General features: G+C 46.8%; 2 protein-coding genes across 3 annotated transcripts in view; one reads left to right on the forward strand and one right to left on the reverse strand.

Moving 5' to 3' along the window:
* The window catches only part of NHSL2 (NHS like 2), a 150,463-nt gene that overhangs the window by 110,481 nt on the left and 21,775 nt on the right, over window positions 1-18,207 (forward strand). The gene's annotated exons all lie outside the window — the stretch shown is intronic.
* On the reverse strand, window positions 13,485-18,183 carry RTL5 (retrotransposon Gag like 5). The gene is made up of 2 exons (XM_027533562.1): window positions 14,505-18,183; window positions 13,485-14,060 (listed from the first exon to the last, which is right to left on the reverse strand). The coding sequence occupies exon 1, from the start codon at window positions 17,816-17,818 to the stop codon at window positions 16,094-16,096; it is 1,725 nt and encodes a 574-aa protein (XP_027389363.1). The 5' UTR covers window positions 17,819-18,183; the 3' UTR covers window positions 13,485-14,060; window positions 14,505-16,093.

Here is an 18,207-nt window from a genome sequence, read left to right on the forward strand (position 1 = left end):
GGCACCCCACTCCAGTACTCTTACCTGGAAAATCCCATGGATGGAGGAGCCTGGTGGGCTGCAGTCCATGGGGTCGCGAAGAGTCAGACACAACTGAGCGACTTGACTTTCACTTTTCACTTTCATGCATTGGAGAAGGAAATGGCAACCCACTCCAGTGTTCTTGCCTGGAGAATCCCAGGGACGGGGGAGCCTGGTGGGCTGCCATCTCTGGGGTCGCACAGAGTCGGACACGACTGAAGTGACTTAGCAGGGCAGGACTGCAGCACACTAGGCCTCCCTGTCCCTCATCATCTCCCGGAGTTTGCCCAAGTTTGTGTCCATTGAATTGGTGATGCTGTCCACCCATCTCATCCTCTGCCACCCTCTTCTCCTTTTGCCTGGTGTAACATTTATATATGTTAACAACTGTTATTGTTGGAAAAAATGGAGCCTAGGGCTTCTGTCTGCTCCTTCAGCATGACAGTGATTCTAAGTAAAAAACAGGGTCGTAAAGTTTCTATGATTTGATAAGTAAAAAAAATAATGGTACAAAATTGTATCTTTACTGTTATTGTACTTATGTAAAACTGTGTATGCACATGAACAGGGTAAAATCATGGGCGATTTCTTTCTCTAATCACAAACTTTTACATGTGATTAAATATATCTTTGGAATCAAAATATTAAATAAATCAGATTAGACAAGAAAAATTTATTTCATCATAGACAACCAATGGGTGGAGTTGAAGAAAAGACTGCTCTAGAGCACTCAAGGTATAGTTGCCATATGTTGTCCCTATCTCCATTCAGGTACAGGAGGGCAAAACTAAAGTCCCTCAAGGTTAAAGTGGAAGAGATGTGAGCCAGAGTCTGGTCCAAATAAAGAACCTCAATAATGGCACCAAAGATGGCTGGGAGGTGGGCATGAGGGCTGGACAGTGAACGCATCCTCAGAAAGGGAGAAACATTCCAGCTGAGACTCAACATGGCCTTGGGAGCTCAGACCTTGCTGATTTCTTGGAAACATCTGAATATTTGGTGAGAGCTTCAACTAGATCTCCATCTCTAAAGGGAATAAGTCCAGCTAGCTGGCATGTCTATATCCCCATCTTTCCACCTGCATATATATTTAGGTACCAGAGGACTCCTGATTGGACTGTAAAATCCTAGCATAAGGTCAAAATAGCTGACTTTAGGATCAAGGTCGAGGTCAGATTGCTGGGGTAGGTATGTAGTAAGTTGGAAACTTCAGGCAAGTGTGCTACTCTCAGCTCTACTTTCCTCTTTTAAACTCTGCTACTTAGAACAACGACTCTCCAGTTAGAGTTTACTAAGATCTCTACAAGCAGTATTTCTTTGTACCTTGGTAACCAGTTTACTTTTAAATGGTAGCATATCTGTTGATACATGGTCACTATGGAATCTACTAAGACATACTAGAATTTCTGCAGTTTATCAATTAGCTACCATGATCTTGGGCTTCCCTCGTGGCTCAAAGGTAAAGAATCCGCAAGAGACACAGTTGATCCCTGGGTTGGGAAGATCCCCTGAAGAAGGAAATGGCAACCCACTCCAGTATTCTTGCCTGGAGAATCTCATGGACAGAGGGGCCTGGCACAAAAGGGCTGCAAAGAGTCAGACAAGACTTAGTCACTAAACAACAACAACGCTGATCTCATCTTGTGGCCTTTGTTTTGACACTTGAGTATGATATTGTGGTACACTTCTGACTTACCAAGGTTCTTTTTCATGTATATAACAGCTTTACTGAGACATAATGCATGCATTTACCATACAGTTCACACATTTTAAAATGTACAATTCAGCGGGTTTTAGTATATTTAAAGAGTTGTGCAACTGAACAAGAGTTCTGCAGCAATCGCCCCAATCTTGGAACGTTTTCAGTACCCTGAAAGAAACCTTAAACCCCCTTCCCAGCCCTAGATAACCACTAATCTACTTACTATCTCTATGGATTTGCCTATTCTGGGCATGCCGTGTAAATAGAATCATTCACTATGTGGCCTTTTGTGTCTGGCTTCTTTGGTGTGGCATAATGTTTTCAAGGTTTATTGATGTTGTAGTATGTCTCATTACTTCATTCCCTTTTATGACTGGATCAGTTCAGTTCAATTCAGTTACTCAGTTCTGTCCAACTCTTTGTGATCCCATGGACTGCAACATGCCAGGTTTCCCTGTCCTTCACCATCTCTCAGAGTTTGCTCAAACTCATATCCTTTGATTCAGTGATGCCATCCAACCATCTCGTCCTCAGTCGTCCCCTTCTCTTCCCGCCTTCAATCTTTCCCAGCATCAGGATCTTTCCCAATGAGTCAGCTCTTCTCATCAGGTGGCCTAAGTATTAGAGTTTCAGCTTCAGCATCAGTCCTTCCAATGAATATTCAAGGTTGATTCCCTTTAGGATTAACTAGTTTAATCCAAGGGACTCTCAAGAGTCTTCTCCAACACCACAGTTCAAAAGCATCAATTCTTCAGTGCTCAGCCTTCTTTTTGGTCCAACTCTCCCATCTGTACATGACTACTGGAAAAACCATAGCCCTGGCTATATGGACCTTTGTCAGCAAAGTAATGTCTCTGCTTTTTAATGCGCTATTTAGGTTTGTCACAGCTTTTCTTCCAAGGAGCAAGCATCTTTTAATTTCATGGCTGCAGTCACTATCTGCGGTGATTTTGGAGCCCAGAAAAATAAAGTCTTTCACTGTTTCCTTCATTTCCCCATCTATTTGCCATGAAGTAATGATGCCATGATCTTAGTTTTTTGAATGTTGAGTTTTAATCCAGCTTTTTCACTCTCCTCTTTCACCTTCATCAAGAAGCTTTTTAGCTCCTCTTTGCTTTCTGCCATAAGGGTGGTGTCATCTGCATATCTGAGGTTATTGATATTTCTCCTGGCAAACTTGATTCCAGCTTGTGCTTCATCCAGCCTGGCATTTCACATGGTGTACACTACATATAAGCTAAATAAGCAGAGTGACAATATACAGCCTTGACAACAACAACCAGTCTGTTGTTCCATGTCCAGTTCTAACTGTTGATTCTTGACCTATATACAGGTTTCTCAGGAGGCAGGTAAGGTAGCCTGGTATTCCCCTCTCTTTAAGAATTTTCTACAGTTTGTGATCCACACAGTCAAAGGCTTTAGCATATGACTGGATAGTATTCCATTGTATGACTACACCGTATTTTGTGTATTTTTTATCTATTCATCAGCTGATGCACACAGGTTGCTTCCTCTTTTGGCTATTGTAAATAATGTGGCTATAAATATTCATTTACAAGTTTTTGTGTGGATGTGTATTTTCATTTCACTTGGGGGTATGCCTAGTAATGGAAGTACTGGATTGTATGATGACCCCGTATTTAACATTTTGAGGGACTGACCATTTTCCAAAGCAGCTGCACTATGTTGCATTCCCACCAGCAGTGTGTAAGAGTACCAGTTTTTTCAATCCTCATCAACATTTGTCTGACTTTTTAATTCTAGCCATCCTAGTGGGTGTGGAGTGGGATCTAACTGTGTTTTTTATCTGTATTCTCCTAATGACTAATGATGCTGAACATCTTTTATGTGCTCATTGGCCATTTGTATATCTTGGAGAAATGTCTAATCAGATCTTTTACCCATTTTTGAATTCAGTTATTTGTCTTTTTATTACTGATTTGTAAGAGATGTTTATATATTCTGGATACAAGTCTTTTATTAGATACATGGTTTGCAAATATTTTCTGGCATTCTGGAGGCCATTTACTTTTATGTATTTATTTATTTATTGTTGTCCACCTTAAGTCTTTGTTGCAGTGCATGGGCTTTCTCCAGCTATGGCAAGTGGGGGCTGCTCTTTAATTGTGGTGTGTGGGCTTCTCGTGGTGGTGGGTTCTCTTTGTTGTGGAGCATAGGCTCTAGAGTGTGCAGGCTTTAGCAACTGTGCGTGGGCTCAGTAGTTGTGGGGCACACACTTAGCTGCCTCGTGATATGTGGGATCTTCCTGGACCAGGGATGGAACCTGTGTCCCCTGAATTGGCAGGTGGATTCTTAACCACTGGATGGCCAGAGAAGTCCAGGCTTTTGTACTTGCTCAATGGCATTATTTATAACACATTTTTTAAAATTTTTAATAAATTCCAGTTTATTTTTTCTTTTGTTATTTGTGCAATGTGTCACAACTAAGCAACTGTTGTATAATCCAAAGTCTCAAAAATTTCTATATTTCCTTCTCAGTTTTATAGTTTTAGTTGTTATGTGTAAGCCTTTGATCTAATTTGAGTTTAATTTTGTGTAAGTGTAAGAAAGAATTCCCAAGTTCATGCTTCTACATGTGGAGATCCAGTTGTCCTAATACCACTTGTTGAAAAGACTGTTCTTTCCCCATTGAATGAATTTGGCACCCTTGTCAAAAATCAGTTGGCCATGAGTATTATTTCTGGATTCTCAATTCTGTTCCATTGATCTATATTGCTATCCTTATGCTGCTGCTGCTGCTACGTCACTTCAGTCGTGTCCGACCCTCAGCGACCCTATGGACGGCAGCCCACCAGGCTCCTCCGTCCATGGGATTTTCCAGGCAAGAGTACTGGAGTGGGGTGCCACTGCCTTCTCCGATCCTTATACTAGTAGCACATTGTTTTAATTACTGTGCATGTGTGCTCAGTTGTATCCGACTCTTTGCAACCCCATGGGCTGTAGCCCACCAGGGTCCTCTGTCCGTGAAATTCTGCAGGCAAGAATACTGGGGTGGGTTGCCATTTCCTACTCCCAGGAGCTTTGCATAGAGTTTTGAAATTGGTGGGAAGTGTGAGTCCTCCAACTTTGTTCTTTTTTTAAGTTTGTTTGGGTCCCTGGAATTTCCATATGAATTTTAACATCAGCCTGTCAGTTTCTACAAGGAATTCAACTGGATTTCTGATCCAAATTGCATTCAATCTGTAGATCATTTTGGAGAGTATTGCCGTCTTAACAATGTTAAGTATTTGGTCTTTCCATCTGTTTCAGTCTTCTTTCTTTTGTAAGTTTTCAGTGTACAAGTCTGGCACCACTTTTGTTTAATTTTTTCTAAGTGTTTTATTCTTTTGATGATATTATAAATGGAGTTATTTTCTTAATTTTACTCCAGATTGTTCATTACACGTATATAACAATACAATTTTTATATTGAGTTCATATTCTACAACTTTGTTGAATTCATCCACTACTTTGAATAGTTTTTAGTGGATTCCTTAGAATGTCTATATACAGGATCATGTCATCTGTCCTTCTTCCTTTCCAGTCTTTCCAGTGCCTTTTATTTCTCTTTCCTATCAAATTGCTCTGGCTAGAACCTCCAGTACAATGTCAAGCAGAAGTGGCAAGAGAGGATACCCTTGTCCATTCCTGGTCTTGAGGGAAAACTTCTAGCATTTCACTATTTTGATGTTCTTGTGGGTTTTTCACAGATGCCCTTTGTCAACTTGGAAAACTTTCTTTCTATTTCTATTGGTTGACAGTATTTTTTTATCATGAAAGGGTGTTGGATTTTGTCAAGTCCTTTCTCTGTGCCTTGAAATAATTATGTTTTTGCTTTTTATCCTGTTGATATGCTGTATTTCATAAAATGATTTTCAAACATTACAACAACTGTGCATTCCTGGGATAAATCCTACTTGGCCATGGTGTGTGATCCTTCTTTTTTTAATTTATTTATTTTTAATTGAAGGATAATTGCTTTACAGTATTCTGTTGGTTTCTGCCATATGTCAACATAAATCAGCCATAGATATACATATGTCCCCTCCCTCTTCAACCTCCCTCCCACTTCCCACCCCATCCCACCCCTCTAGGTTGTCACAGAGCCCCAGGTTGAGTTTCCTGAGTCACACAGCAAATTCCCACTGGCTCTCTATTTTACATATGGTAATGTGTATGTTGCTGGATTTGGTTTGCTCATATCTTGTTGAGGATTTTTGTGTCCATAATAAGAAGAGATATCAGTCTGTAGTTTTCTTGTTATGTTTTGTGTCTATTTTTGTTATCAGGATAATACTGGCCTCATAGAATGAGTTGAGAAGTATTACCTCTTCTTCTACATTTTGAAAGAGTTTTTTAAGAATTGACATTAATTCTTCTTTAATTATTTGGTAGAATTCATCAGAGAAGCCATCTGTGTCTGGGCTTTTCTTCATGGGTAGTTTTTATTATTAATTTAATCTCTTTACTTACAACAAATTTATTTGGAGCTTTTGTTTCTTCTTTGTGTCTTTTCAATAGTTTGTGTCTTTCTAAGAATTTATGCATTTCATCTAACTTGTATAATTTATTGTCATACAATTGTTCATAGTATTCTTTTATAATCTTTTTTATTTCTGTAAGGTGGATTGTAATGTCCCCTTTTTAATTTCTGATTCAAGTAATTGGGATCTTCTCACTTTTATTCTTGGTCAATCTAGCTAATCAAAGTTCTTTTGAATTCTCATTTGATCCTCAGTTTCTTTCTGCCTATGTTTGGGAGACTTGGCCTAAGAGTTCTTGGAGACCTAAGAACATACATATATTTCTTTTATAATCAAAAGAATAAGTCTTCTTCACATTCCAGCACATGAAGCTCTCAATCTAAACCCCCAAAGCGTACTATTCTGTTCCCTTGGCTAACTGAGGCAGATTCATTGTGAACCAGCCTCTTTATTAGCCCCTGGCTATAGTTCATAAGACTATCACAATCTCAACTGCTCGTTTTAGAAATTAAGCTGCAGCCCTTTTAGTACACTGGCCATCAGCCAAGTATTGCTTATTTCTGAATAAATATGGGGACCTGGGGAAGAGCAGAAGGCAGCAGACCCTGGCTAGCTAGAAGCCCCAAACAAAGCATTGTGAGTAGACCTGAGGCCTGGTCTTGATAAACAGTGCTCTTTGAGTCTTGAATGGGAACAGAGGCAAGTTAGAAAGGCCAGAGGCCTACTGCTGTTCTGACCATTTGTCTCCTTAGCCATGGCACCCAGACTGTGCTGCCCTGGTTGGCAGGGATTCAGCTGACAGGTGGCAAAGTCAGGAAGTCAGGAAAAGGCATTTGGTGTTTTGGGAAAGTGCCAATTTTGACTGGTGGTCTCGGGTGCATAGCGCAGTTGGTGATCTTTCCCCTCTCTGCAAGCCTTAAGTCTGACTGGGGTGTTGGGGTTAGAAGCATCTATTATCTCAGAAAATGTCTTTGAGCCAATAAAATGTTCGCTTAAAGATTATTTCCAGACTAATAGGAAATCTGTATGTGCAAGCAAGTCCAAATTTTAAAAGGGAGCAAAACCCACTGAGATTTCACTGGAAAGGAAGTGGCAACAAATCAACTCTTAGGGATGAGTGTGTGGTGAGCTTGAAATTCAAACCAAGTGTGACAGCCTCAGCCCCACCCTGGGCTGCTGACTCAGGACCAAGAGGAAGAAGGAGCTGCCAGACTTCATGATTTCTGTAAACAGTTCTTGAAAGAGAAACCACACACTTGTCTTTCTGCCAGCCCCCAGCTTCTCCTTAGAGCTTAAAATACAGCTATTGTCTTTTCTGTGACACTATAGGGCACAGCTTCTCAACTTTAGCTCTGTGGACCTCCAAGCAGTTTGTGGAAAGAATTTAGGGGGTCTATGAACTTGGATGGGAAAACTATTTGATCCTTTTCCACTAATCTCTAACAGAAATTGAGCATTTCCTCAAATTGGGAATGTAGGCAGCAAGCCATAATAGTATTAACAGTATCTGTGACTTTATCTGCAATAGAAATCACAAATATTTTCATATCAGATTACAGTTATTGTATCTCTGAAAAGTTATTTATGCTCATCATCACTTCAAAACTTCTAATCTATAGACTTGCCACTCAGTCTTGTAACTTAATGCATTATTAAAGTGATATAACTAGATCACAATTTCTTAAAAGTATTCTTATAACCATTTCAATATGATTCATTTCCTTTGTAATTGTACGCATTATATTTTATGATCTGAAAACCATATTCTGAGGTCCAGAGGTTTGCCCAAACTGCTAGAGGGACCGATGACCAAAAAGAGGCTGAGACCCTCGCCCTATATCTCAGTGCTCTCCTACTCCACTGGCTTCATTTCTGATCTACAGAACTTTCCTTATCTTACTGGAGGGCTCAAAAGCACTTGTGTGCTAGTGCTGTGACATTAAGCAAATTCAAATTTCCCTGCTGCTTCTCAATCTGCAAAGTGGGGAATAATAACACTACTGACTTACCTACTTATATAGGGTTGTTGCAATGACTCAATGAGTTAATACATGTAAAGCACTTAGTCCCCAACAAATAGTAACTGCTCATAAGTATTAGTTATTTTTATTATTGTTGTTCATATCAATTATCTCACTAATATATATATATATATATATATGTCAGTCATTTCACCTCTCTAAGCTCCAGTTTCCTTTTTCTAAAAACAGATAGAAAAAGGAAACTGGAGCTTAGAGAGGTGAAATGACTGACCCAAGGATACACACAAAGAAATGGTAGAGTCAGAGTTCAAAGCCAGGTCTGTGTGATTCTAAGGCCAGCAGAGGTCTCTCTTCACCACATGGCTGATTAGAAGCAACTGCCCATCTCCCCCAAACAGATGGAGACCATCAAGGAGGGAGTCGTTTGGGGATGAACAACAAGCTCTGCACACTCCTGATTTCTCTTCCCCAACTTATTCCTACTGTCCACACCTCCAGCTTGATGGGGGGAGGGGGTGCTCCCAGCTCCACTTATATACCATCAGCCCTCAGGGAGATCTCAGATCTCCCCTCCTCCCAAAGTCTACTGCCAGTGCAGCCCCTACATGTGAAGGGGACAAATGAATACCAAGCTCATTTGGGGTCATGAACCAGCCTCTACTCAAGCCTTACAGAGCATTGGAGTTGGGGGTAGGGGAGCAACTGGGGACTCAGAAATGGATGAGCTTGTCTGGGCAGTGAAAGTGGCATCGAGAAGGAAGTAGTCTGGGAGCAGAGGAGATCACCAGTTGGAGTGGGGCCAGGAGTGCTTTTGAATTTTTAAGGCAGAGGGAATAGGCCATGCAAAGGGCCAGAGGCATAAAAGAGTCTGATATGTAAGGAAAGAAGAAAGTAATTCAGGATGTCTGGGGTTTGGATTGAATGGAAGAGGGAAGAAGGTTGGCATGGGCAGATGAGATGGCAGTTTATTTATAACCAGATAGTAAGGAAGACTGCAGCCATGAAATTAAAAGATGCTTGCTCCTTGGAAGAAAAGTTATGACAACCTAGACAGCATATTCAAAAGCAGAGACATTACTTTGTCAACAAAGGTCCATCTAGTCAAGGCTATAGTTTTTCCAGTAGTCATGTGTGGATGTGAGAGTTGGACTGTAAAGAAAGCTGAGTGCAGAAGAATTGATGCTTTTGAACTGTGGTGTTGGAGAAGACTCTTGAGAGTCCCTTGGACTGCAAGGAGATCAAACCAGTCAATCCTAAAGGAAATCAGTCCTGAATATTCATTGGAAGGACTGATGCTGAAGCTGAAACTCCAATACTTTGGCCACCTGATGTGAAAAGCTGAGTCATTAGAAAAGATCCTGATGCTGGGAAAGATTGAAGGCGGGAGGAGAGGATGACAGAAGATGAGATGGTTGGATGACGTCACCGACTCAATGGACATGAGTTTGAGTAAACTCCGGGAGTTGGTGATGGACAAAGAGGCCTGGTGTGCTGCAGTCCATGGGGTCCCAAAGAGTCGGACACAACTGAGTGACTGAACTCAACTGAGTGAGGAAGGTCAGAACCTGGTCCACAAATGTTCCAATAGAGGAAGGAGAGCCGTTGAAAGGTTTTTATATAGCAGCAACAGGACCAGATTTGCCTGTTCAAAGAACCATGCCCACCCACCCCACAAGCAAGCTTGCAGAAGGTGGATTGATTAGAAGGGGTAGAGACTAGAGGCTGGTTAGACCAACAGGTAGCGCTACTATAAAGAACCTGCCTGCCAATGCAGGAGACAAAAGAGACTAGGGTTGGGAATATCCTCTGGAGAAGGAAATGGCAACCCACTCCAGTATTCTTGCCTGGAGAATCCCACGGACAGAGGAGCCTGGTGAGCTATTGTCCATGGAGTTGCAAAAAAGTCGGACACGACTGAGCAACTAAGCAACAACAAACAAGACCAATCCGGAGGCTACTTCAGTAGTCGGCGGAGAGATGAGGCGGGGCTAAACTGGGAAAGGAGGAGCCTGGAGCTTCTGACATTCCCTCGGGTTCAGCCTCTGCGCTAAGTGGTGAGGAGGAGGTGGGATCAGGACCACAATGGCTGGCGGTTCTTGCCCTCCTCAAGTTTCGTTGTGTTTGGAAAGTCTTCTTCACACCAGAAGACAATCTCTATGAATTCACAGGCTAACACCTCCAAGAGCAGAATAAATAAATAGCCAGGGCCCTACTTTCTGGCCCTGCCCTCCTAGGAGAGTAGCTGAGATGAGGGGCCCCAGCTCTACCCCTCTGCGTGGCAGGCAGGAAGGAGAGAGGGGCCTCGAAGAGCAGGTCAGAGCCTGCCCTCAGTCAAAGGAAATATCCACCCTCCTAAGCCTTTCAGAGACTGTTTTCTTCCAAGTAGGTCCCGCTGTTACCAGGGCAACGAAGAACCCTGGGCTTTGTGTTTCTGTCTGTGGAGTCCCTGGGGAGAAGTGATCTGCGGAGCTTTCCCTAGTCTAGGCAGGAAGCAGGAAGTGCTAGCTGGAGGTGGAGCCCCTACTCCCATTTAGAGATAATCTCTTGCCTTGTTAATGCTTTTCTTCATCCCCTGGGAGGGGCCAAGGCCCCAGGGAAGTCAGTTCTGGCAGCCTAGGCTCCGGTGGACCTGGTTTCTCAAGGCCAGGCCCATCTTATGGCACACCTCTCTCAGGAAGTGCAATCTGAGCAAGTGTCCTGGAGGGGGAAGCTCATACCAGGCCATGCTACATGGTGGGGGATCACTGCACAAATATTTCCTGATCCCATACTACACGCTAGTGCAGGATCTCCAGGCTGGCTCCTGCTCCAGGGAGCTCTATGGGAAGGCTCAGAACCAAACTGGCCACTAAATGTCACCTGAGCTGGTTGGTCTCCAAGGCTCTTTTCTGCACTGGGCTGCGCTAGTCATTAGAATTGCCTAGGGAGCTTTTTAGAAATACAAATTCCTGGAGATTCTGATTCCAACAGTGTGGGTGTGAGTGGAGGGTGGAGGCTAAGAGTTCTGGACGTCTAATTGCTAGACCTCACAGTTGAACTCTGCAGATGGAGCAAGTGACCTTAAGCTGCCTCTTCTGGGCTTTTGTTCTATTTCCTTGTTTGGGGCATGCAGATGGGCTTCTGTGAGATACAACCTGCTCACTTCCACTGGGCAGCCCGGATCCCAGGTACGGCCTGCTATCTCCTGAGTCCTGCATGCACGCTGTTGCAGCAGCCCTGGACGGTATTAGCATTTCTGGCACCCATGGCACTCTGCTGATTCATCCTGAGCCCCCATCACCTCAGGCCCCCATCAACTTTCAGTTTTTTTTCACAACTTTCTTCTCATCCACATCTTCCCCACTCAGGCTTCTGCAGATGGTTTTGTGAACTTAACTGCAAGATCTCACTGGTGCACCTAGTAAAGGTCATTTCAGCACATCCTTCCAAGCTAGACTGGGAGCGGGTGGCTCCTGATTCCATTTTGGAGGGGGTCCTCTAGTCCTCCAACTTAATGCCATCTGCTAATGCCCTTGGCAGCCTACCTCTAGGTCTCCATCCAGCAGCCCATGTATTCACTCACTTCTTTGTTTATGTACTAAACTGGGGTTGTGATCCTACTGTGTGGATCATGAAATGCTAATACCTGTGCTGAATAGCTGTGTGCTGGGTCCAGGGGACTATATGGATGAGGAAGCTATGTCCTAAGCAGGATTGGGAGTCACACAGGGTCCCAAATCCAGTCAGTGGTGTGACCAGACTGGAATACAGGGCTCTTTTTCCTATTCTCACAGGGCTCCCCACTGCAAGGGTTGGCAAGGCTGAGCCTGCTCTTACTTGCCCCCGCCTCCTTTGACAGGCCATCACGTATGCAATCTGGGATCACCTAGCTCTCCCTGAAATGGCATGAGAAACTCCATTGGGTGCTGGCGACTTTATCTGATCCCCTAAAGCAAAAAGGGGAGCTCCAGTACTCACTGATGCTGCTCATGGCCCCACAGCCTTGTCCTTCCCCAAAAGGGGCAGTTGTCAGCTACACACTCATGCATACTCATCTACATAAACTCAGCCCTGCCACTGGCCTGCCGTGCTCTTCAGGCCCTTCCCTGAAGGACAGAACTGGCTGGTTCTGGAACTTCCAGAGATCGGGCACCTGGTTGCTTTGGCAAAGACCCAGAATCCAGTCAGGTTGAGGCTTGAGCGTGTCGGGGGGCTTTCTTGGGAAAAGGCTTGGAGTATCAGAATTGAGAGAGTATAAATCTGGGAGACACAATGACGAGTCCACCATGCCACCTAATATCTCTGAAATTCAGGTCCCTCAGTTCTAAAAGAAGACACCATTACTTTCTTCACTGAGTGTGGGAATGAAATGTGAAAGTGCCTGGCACATGGTCAGAAACACGCTAGTTTCCTCCCTCTTTTCTCCCTCCTTCCCTTTGTTCCTTCCCCATAAAGAGGCAAAGCAAGCACACATCTGATGCTGGGCTTTGTTTCTCACAGCATGTCTGTACGGTGGTGGGCAGGGCAGGACAGACCCTGTTGGAGGGCCAGTAGAGGGAGGCGGAGAGGGGTGAAGCATCCCTAGAGCTGAGGAATGGGCAGCTGTGGTGCTATGATAGCGCCACTTAGCAGCTGTAAACCTTGGGCCAGGCTTTCTCGTTTCTAAGCCTCAGTTTCCTCATCTGTAAGAGGAGAGTGAGATGAGTGAGATAACGGGTGTGAGGTGCCTGGCAGAGCCACTGGTAGGGACTCCATAAGCGTTCTCACCCACTGTCCCAGGTGGGGAAAATTCAGCTCATGGCTGGGAAACTTGAGCAAATCCCAGAATGGGATTCAGTTTCTTCTGACCCCACAGTCTGTGAGGAGCAGTGAATTCTTGCTGGACAGTGTCTGTGTGGACTTGCTCTGAGAGTGTATTTAAAAATCTTCACCAGCTTTCTCATTGATGTCCCATAGCACCATCTAGTGCCAAGAAGTGGAAGGGCCTTCCCTCCTTCCCCTCTCCCTCCCTCCAAAGTCGTGTGTGCGCGTGTGTGTTGTTTGGAGGCCAGGGGGACTGCACTGTTACAGGATGGTAAGGCTAGGTCACTCATATCTTTATATTAGTGGAGAACTAATGCTGTTTTTAAAGATGCCTAGTCCCTCCACTTCCCTCCTGACAGCTTCTGCCATTCACAGATTCAGTAGGCTGGAGCCCTTAGTTTGAAGGACTCCAAGGCTTCAGGCTAGGGTTGATCCAGGTGAAGTGCCTGGGAAGTACCTAATGCCTCCTAGGTGGTCTTCTGTGCTTGCTCAATAACCCAGAGAGACACAGTCTTTACACACCCTTTATCTTTTTATTGAGGAGAAAGCTTTAGCATACAGAACAATTTCTCATCTTCACAACACAGTAAAACAACAATAACACAATAACACATTGGTTTCAAACGATTTCTCCCCGGGTCTCTGGGAATCCCTGGGCTGCCCTCATACCCCTGCATGCATACGCCCACCCCCACCCACCCCTCTTTAAACCCAAGAAATAGCCCAAATCCCGTAGTTCCTCTTACAGCTCTTGTGGCTGTTAGATCACAATATTGAAGATCTGAGAAAGGAGGGGAGGAGGGTCAAAGGGGAGCCCAAGCTCCCTTGCCACCAGAGGGCCACAAACCAGCTCACTGCTCATCTGTTCTTGCCCCGGCCGAGGCTACATGGGCTCAGGATGAAAAGCACCATGGGAACAGGCAGGGCCTGTGATGAGGGGTCCCTGGAAGTGTGGGTGCAAGGCACCTGTCCTTTGGACTTCTCTGACGGACATGGGCAGCAAGGCCAGCATGTTGACCATCAGCAAACAGAGTCCACAGCCTTGAAGAATGGCAGGCTTCCTTCTGGAACTCTCTCCTGAGAAAATAGCTGAAAAACAGACAAAATTTTCTTTACAAGGTTATTTACTTTTGAACTGGTGGGGATGGGGAAAACCAGGCAATTGACGTGTCCAACACATTAGGAGAAAGCTCAAATGTTATTCTGTCTGTGTGATTACATAGGTGGCAGCCATTTTAAATCCTGCTGATCAAGAGCTCGCAGATCTCAACTTTGAAAAGACATGGCAAGAACACACTAGAAAGAAAGGCAGCAAAGTGTTAAGAGTGTGGCTCATCTGTGTGGTGGGATTCTGAATGTGGCTTTTGGATCCCCATCATTTTCTCTATTTGCCAAATTTTCTATAATGATTATGTATTACTTTTCTATTTGGAGAAGGGAGTAGCCTTTTTAAAAGATAGCAACAGGTTATAGGAACCTGGCTCCACCAATCCCCAGGCTGAGAAATGTGTGAGCAACAGAAGTGCTTCTTACCTCCCACTGATGAATAGAGACCTCACCGGAAACCAGTCGGAGGACTGGGTTTCTCTGTGACTCCTCTTCCTCCTGCTCCTTTTTCTTGCCTCTGAGCTCAAAATCCTAAGGCTGGGCTGAGGTTATCTGTCAGACTCCAGTGAGGAACAGAGGTTTAATTTACTATGTTTTCTTCCGTCTGGCCACAGACACTTTGGCTGCACTTGCCCAGCTACCAGGCCCTGTGCAGGAAGCCCAGTGTGGAGGGCAGTTCAGGCTATCAGTGGATCTGGCTGCCATTCTGTGGCCAGAGTAACATAGTATGTACTTTTCACTGCTGGACCCAAGGCCAGCAGCAGGTCTCTGTGAAGGCCCCTAGGTTAGGACCCAGAAGCCCCAGGAGTTACTAGGTGGCAGTCAACCTCTTAAACCTCACCATCTGCTCAATGCCCAGCATCAGGCTATGGCTCGCCCCTCATGTGAGAGACATGAGGTCATCCCGGTTGCAAAGCTGCAGGAGGCACAGTCTCTGTAGAGAGAACCTTCCTCTCTCCTCTCAGAACTAAGGAGTCCTTCACGCTGGAGTTGAAGAGCAGGCTTTGGACCTCTCTCTCTCTGGCATTCTGGGAAGGAAAGGAACCCCAAGGATGGCAAATCTTCTGCCAAGACCTATGGCTGGAGACTGCAGTCCAAGGCCTGGCCAGGGGAGGAGACCACCATCCCTAAGGAAAGAGTCACTCCTTACAAGGTCAAATTGAAAATTGAGTTGTTGCTGCTGCTTTCTCCTCCTCCTCCCCGACCTAACTGCCTACCCTTTAGGCAATGCCAAGGAAAGGAGTAGGGCATGGAATATTGGGCTGTGTCCGCTAGGGATGCCCAGGAGAGCAGTGAAGTAAGAGGAAAGGGTCCCAGATCTGGTGAGCTCTGAGGCCCTAAGCCCATGGTCTGTGGGAAGGTGGAACCAGCTTGCTCAGTCAGTTGAAGACAGGTCTCAGCTGGGTGATCCATTGGACATGTGGCTTTGCATTCTCTCACTGGGCTAATTGGAGGGCCATTTTCAGGGCCCTCCTGCTGGAGGGGTGACCTGAAGCAAGTGTAGGCTTCCAGGTACGTTTCTTGATAGCATCCTGCTGTCCACCAATTATACCTAGTAAGTGGCTTCAGTGGCTTTAGAAGTTCAGTGGAGCCTGTCTGGGGCAGAGCAGTGAGCCACTGGGTGAAGTCCAGGTTATCCAGCCAGAGGATTAAACCATAGAACACAGTGTGAATTAACACAGGAGAGGTGAGGGCTTGGAACTAGAGGGGAAATACAAGAGGGTGACCAGTTCATTTATGAGAACAGGCCTAGAAACCTGCTCTCTAGATCCTGGCAGGTATGAGCAGAGTGCACACTAAGAGGACAGCTATCACTGCGCCCTCCTTTGCCGAGTGTCACTCCCCAGTCAAGGTCACAGGATGGTCTGGAGTCCTCCAGGTCTTCTTCTGGTTCTGTAGGTCTGGAACTCCCTTAAGTACTGGTCAGTGAATGAGGCAGGTGTGGCAGCGAAAGCAGGGGCAGGGAACACAGTGGAAGGGTGTGTTGTAGGGGAGGGGGCAGCTTACTCCAGCTCTCACACGCGAATACGGCCCCGTGCAGCCCGGTGGCCCCCCTGCCTCGGAGTGAGGCGAAATAGCACTGGGGGACGGCGTCGAATTTGGCGTTGCCCCAGGCGACCTGCGCGGCGAATTAGCGGCGGCGAACTGTAGAATGGTGAATTGATACCTGGAAGGCCCTCCAGAAGTGGGAGTCGATTCTGGTTCCTCCGTCTGCTGGGCTGTATGATGGGAGGCGTCACATCTAGGAAGTTTTCATGATAGTAGCCGGAAGTCTGGGATGAAGCGTTGGCGTAGGTGGGCTCCATCTCCATCAGTTCATCCAGGTCATCATCTTGGGTCTCATCCTCTGTCTCCTGCTCCTGCTCGGGCTCTTGCTCGGGCTCCTGCTCTGGTTCCTGGAGGCCACCCTCATGTTCCTCTTCTTTCTTATCCTTACTCTGATCTTCCTCCTCCTTCTTCCTCTTCTTCCTCATCCCCTCCTCTTCCTCCTCTTCTTTCTCCTCCTTTTCTTCCGCCTCCTCTTCTTCCTCCTCCTCCTCCCCGTCCTCCTCCCCTTTCTGTTTCAGCTCCTTCCTCATCTCTTCCTCCCTCTTCCTCCTCTTCTCCTCCTCCTCCCCGCTGGTCTCTTGTTGGATTGCTCTCACGCGCCTCCGCTGGTCCTTGTTGAGAATCCTGCGCCTGCGTGCCTCTTCATCTTGATCCCCACTGTGGCACTCTTCTCCCTCTTCACCTTCGAGATTACGGTCTGCTGCAAAAGGGAAGAAGATATTGCGAACCCCAGGGAGTGGCATTGGCTTGGGGACACGCACTTTTCTTTCTATCTCCACACACTCGAGAATCAGCTCGTCCAGGTCGGCCATTTCAGTTGACCATAAGAGCTCCTTGCGGAAGAACTCTGATAAGCCTTTGAGGAACTGGTTTTGAAGGCGGCAGTCATCCCAAGACAAGAACTGAGCCAGGAACTGAAAAGCATCTGCATAGCTGCCCAGGGTACAGTCTCCCTGCTTGAGCTTGCGGATGGCTTTTTTTGCCACGCTTGGGGGAATGGGGCCACAGAATTGCTTACGGATTTCATCTAGGAAGCGCGGAAAGTTAGCATGCAGGGGGCTTCCTTCCTGGGTGACTGAGACTGCCCAGTCCTTGGCTTCACCAGCGAAAAAGGAGATCAGAAAGGCCACCCGCTCAGCGCCCCCGGGGAAATGATCCTCATGGTCGGCTATGAAAGTCTCTAGCTGCATCAAGAATTCAGCCAGGTAGACTGGGTCGCCCGAGAAGGGCTCTATCTCAGGCCGCTCCAGCGGCGGCAGAAGAGGCTGCGGGGGCAGCTCCTTGGCCGGAGGCGGGGGCAGCGCCGGCGGGGGTGGACTGGGCATTGGGGGTGGGTCGGTGGGTGCGCCGGAAGTACTGCAATCCTGGATCACGCTAATCAACAGCTCGTCCGGGGCATACTCGGGCTCGGTGCGCGGGGGAGGCCAGCACAGGAAGGGCAGTTCTCCCTCGGGAGCGGCGTCGATCTCACTGAGCGGGAACTCAAAGTTCTCCTCAGAAAGGGCGGGCACCCCGGAGACCGGCCAGCGCATGTAGCTCGAGACATTGCCCCGCAAGGAATTGACCTCGGCCAGGGCTCTGCCGAGCTGAAGGCCCAGATTGGCATTCTCCCCGCGAAGGGCATTTAATTCTTCTCGCAGGGCCACGTTCGCCATGCGGAGGCTATTGAGATTCCCGGCCGCCTCGGACATCAGGACTAGCCGGGGCTCTGGGGCTGTGAGCAGGGGTGGGATGGGGAGATAGGGCCGTGAGAGGAGCCGGGGGCCGCGGCGGGGCGCGCGGGGGGCCGAGCCACACCCACTGGAGCGAGCTCGGAGGGCCTGGAGGCTCCGCCCGGGGCGCGTTACCTCGTCCCGGGGATCGCAAAGGGCGGGCGGCGGCGGGAGCCGGGAGGCGCCAGGCGGAGGAGGCGGGCGGCGAGGCAGCGAGGCGGCAATCGGGCGGGCGGAGGCTGGCGGCGAGGTAGGGAACTGACTGCGGCACGATCTGTCGAGGAAAAATCTTGCGGCTGGCGCGTCCCCGCCTTTTAAGCGCGGCCCGCGCCACCACCCCCCACCCCCGGCAGGGGCGGGTCTTAGGG

The sequence above is a fragment of the Bos indicus x Bos taurus genome, chromosome X (genome assembly GCF_003369695.1).
Source record: "Bos indicus x Bos taurus breed Angus x Brahman F1 hybrid chromosome X, Bos_hybrid_MaternalHap_v2.0, whole genome shotgun sequence".
Classification (NCBI taxonomy): domain Eukaryota; kingdom Metazoa; phylum Chordata; class Mammalia; order Artiodactyla; family Bovidae; genus Bos; species Bos indicus x Bos taurus.

Bases quoted from the DNA above. Each gene is read 5' to 3' on its own strand.
- RTL5 (XM_027533562.1), bottom strand. From the start codon at position 17,818: ATGTCCGAGGCGGCCGGGAATCTCAATAGCCTCCGCATGGCGAACGTG.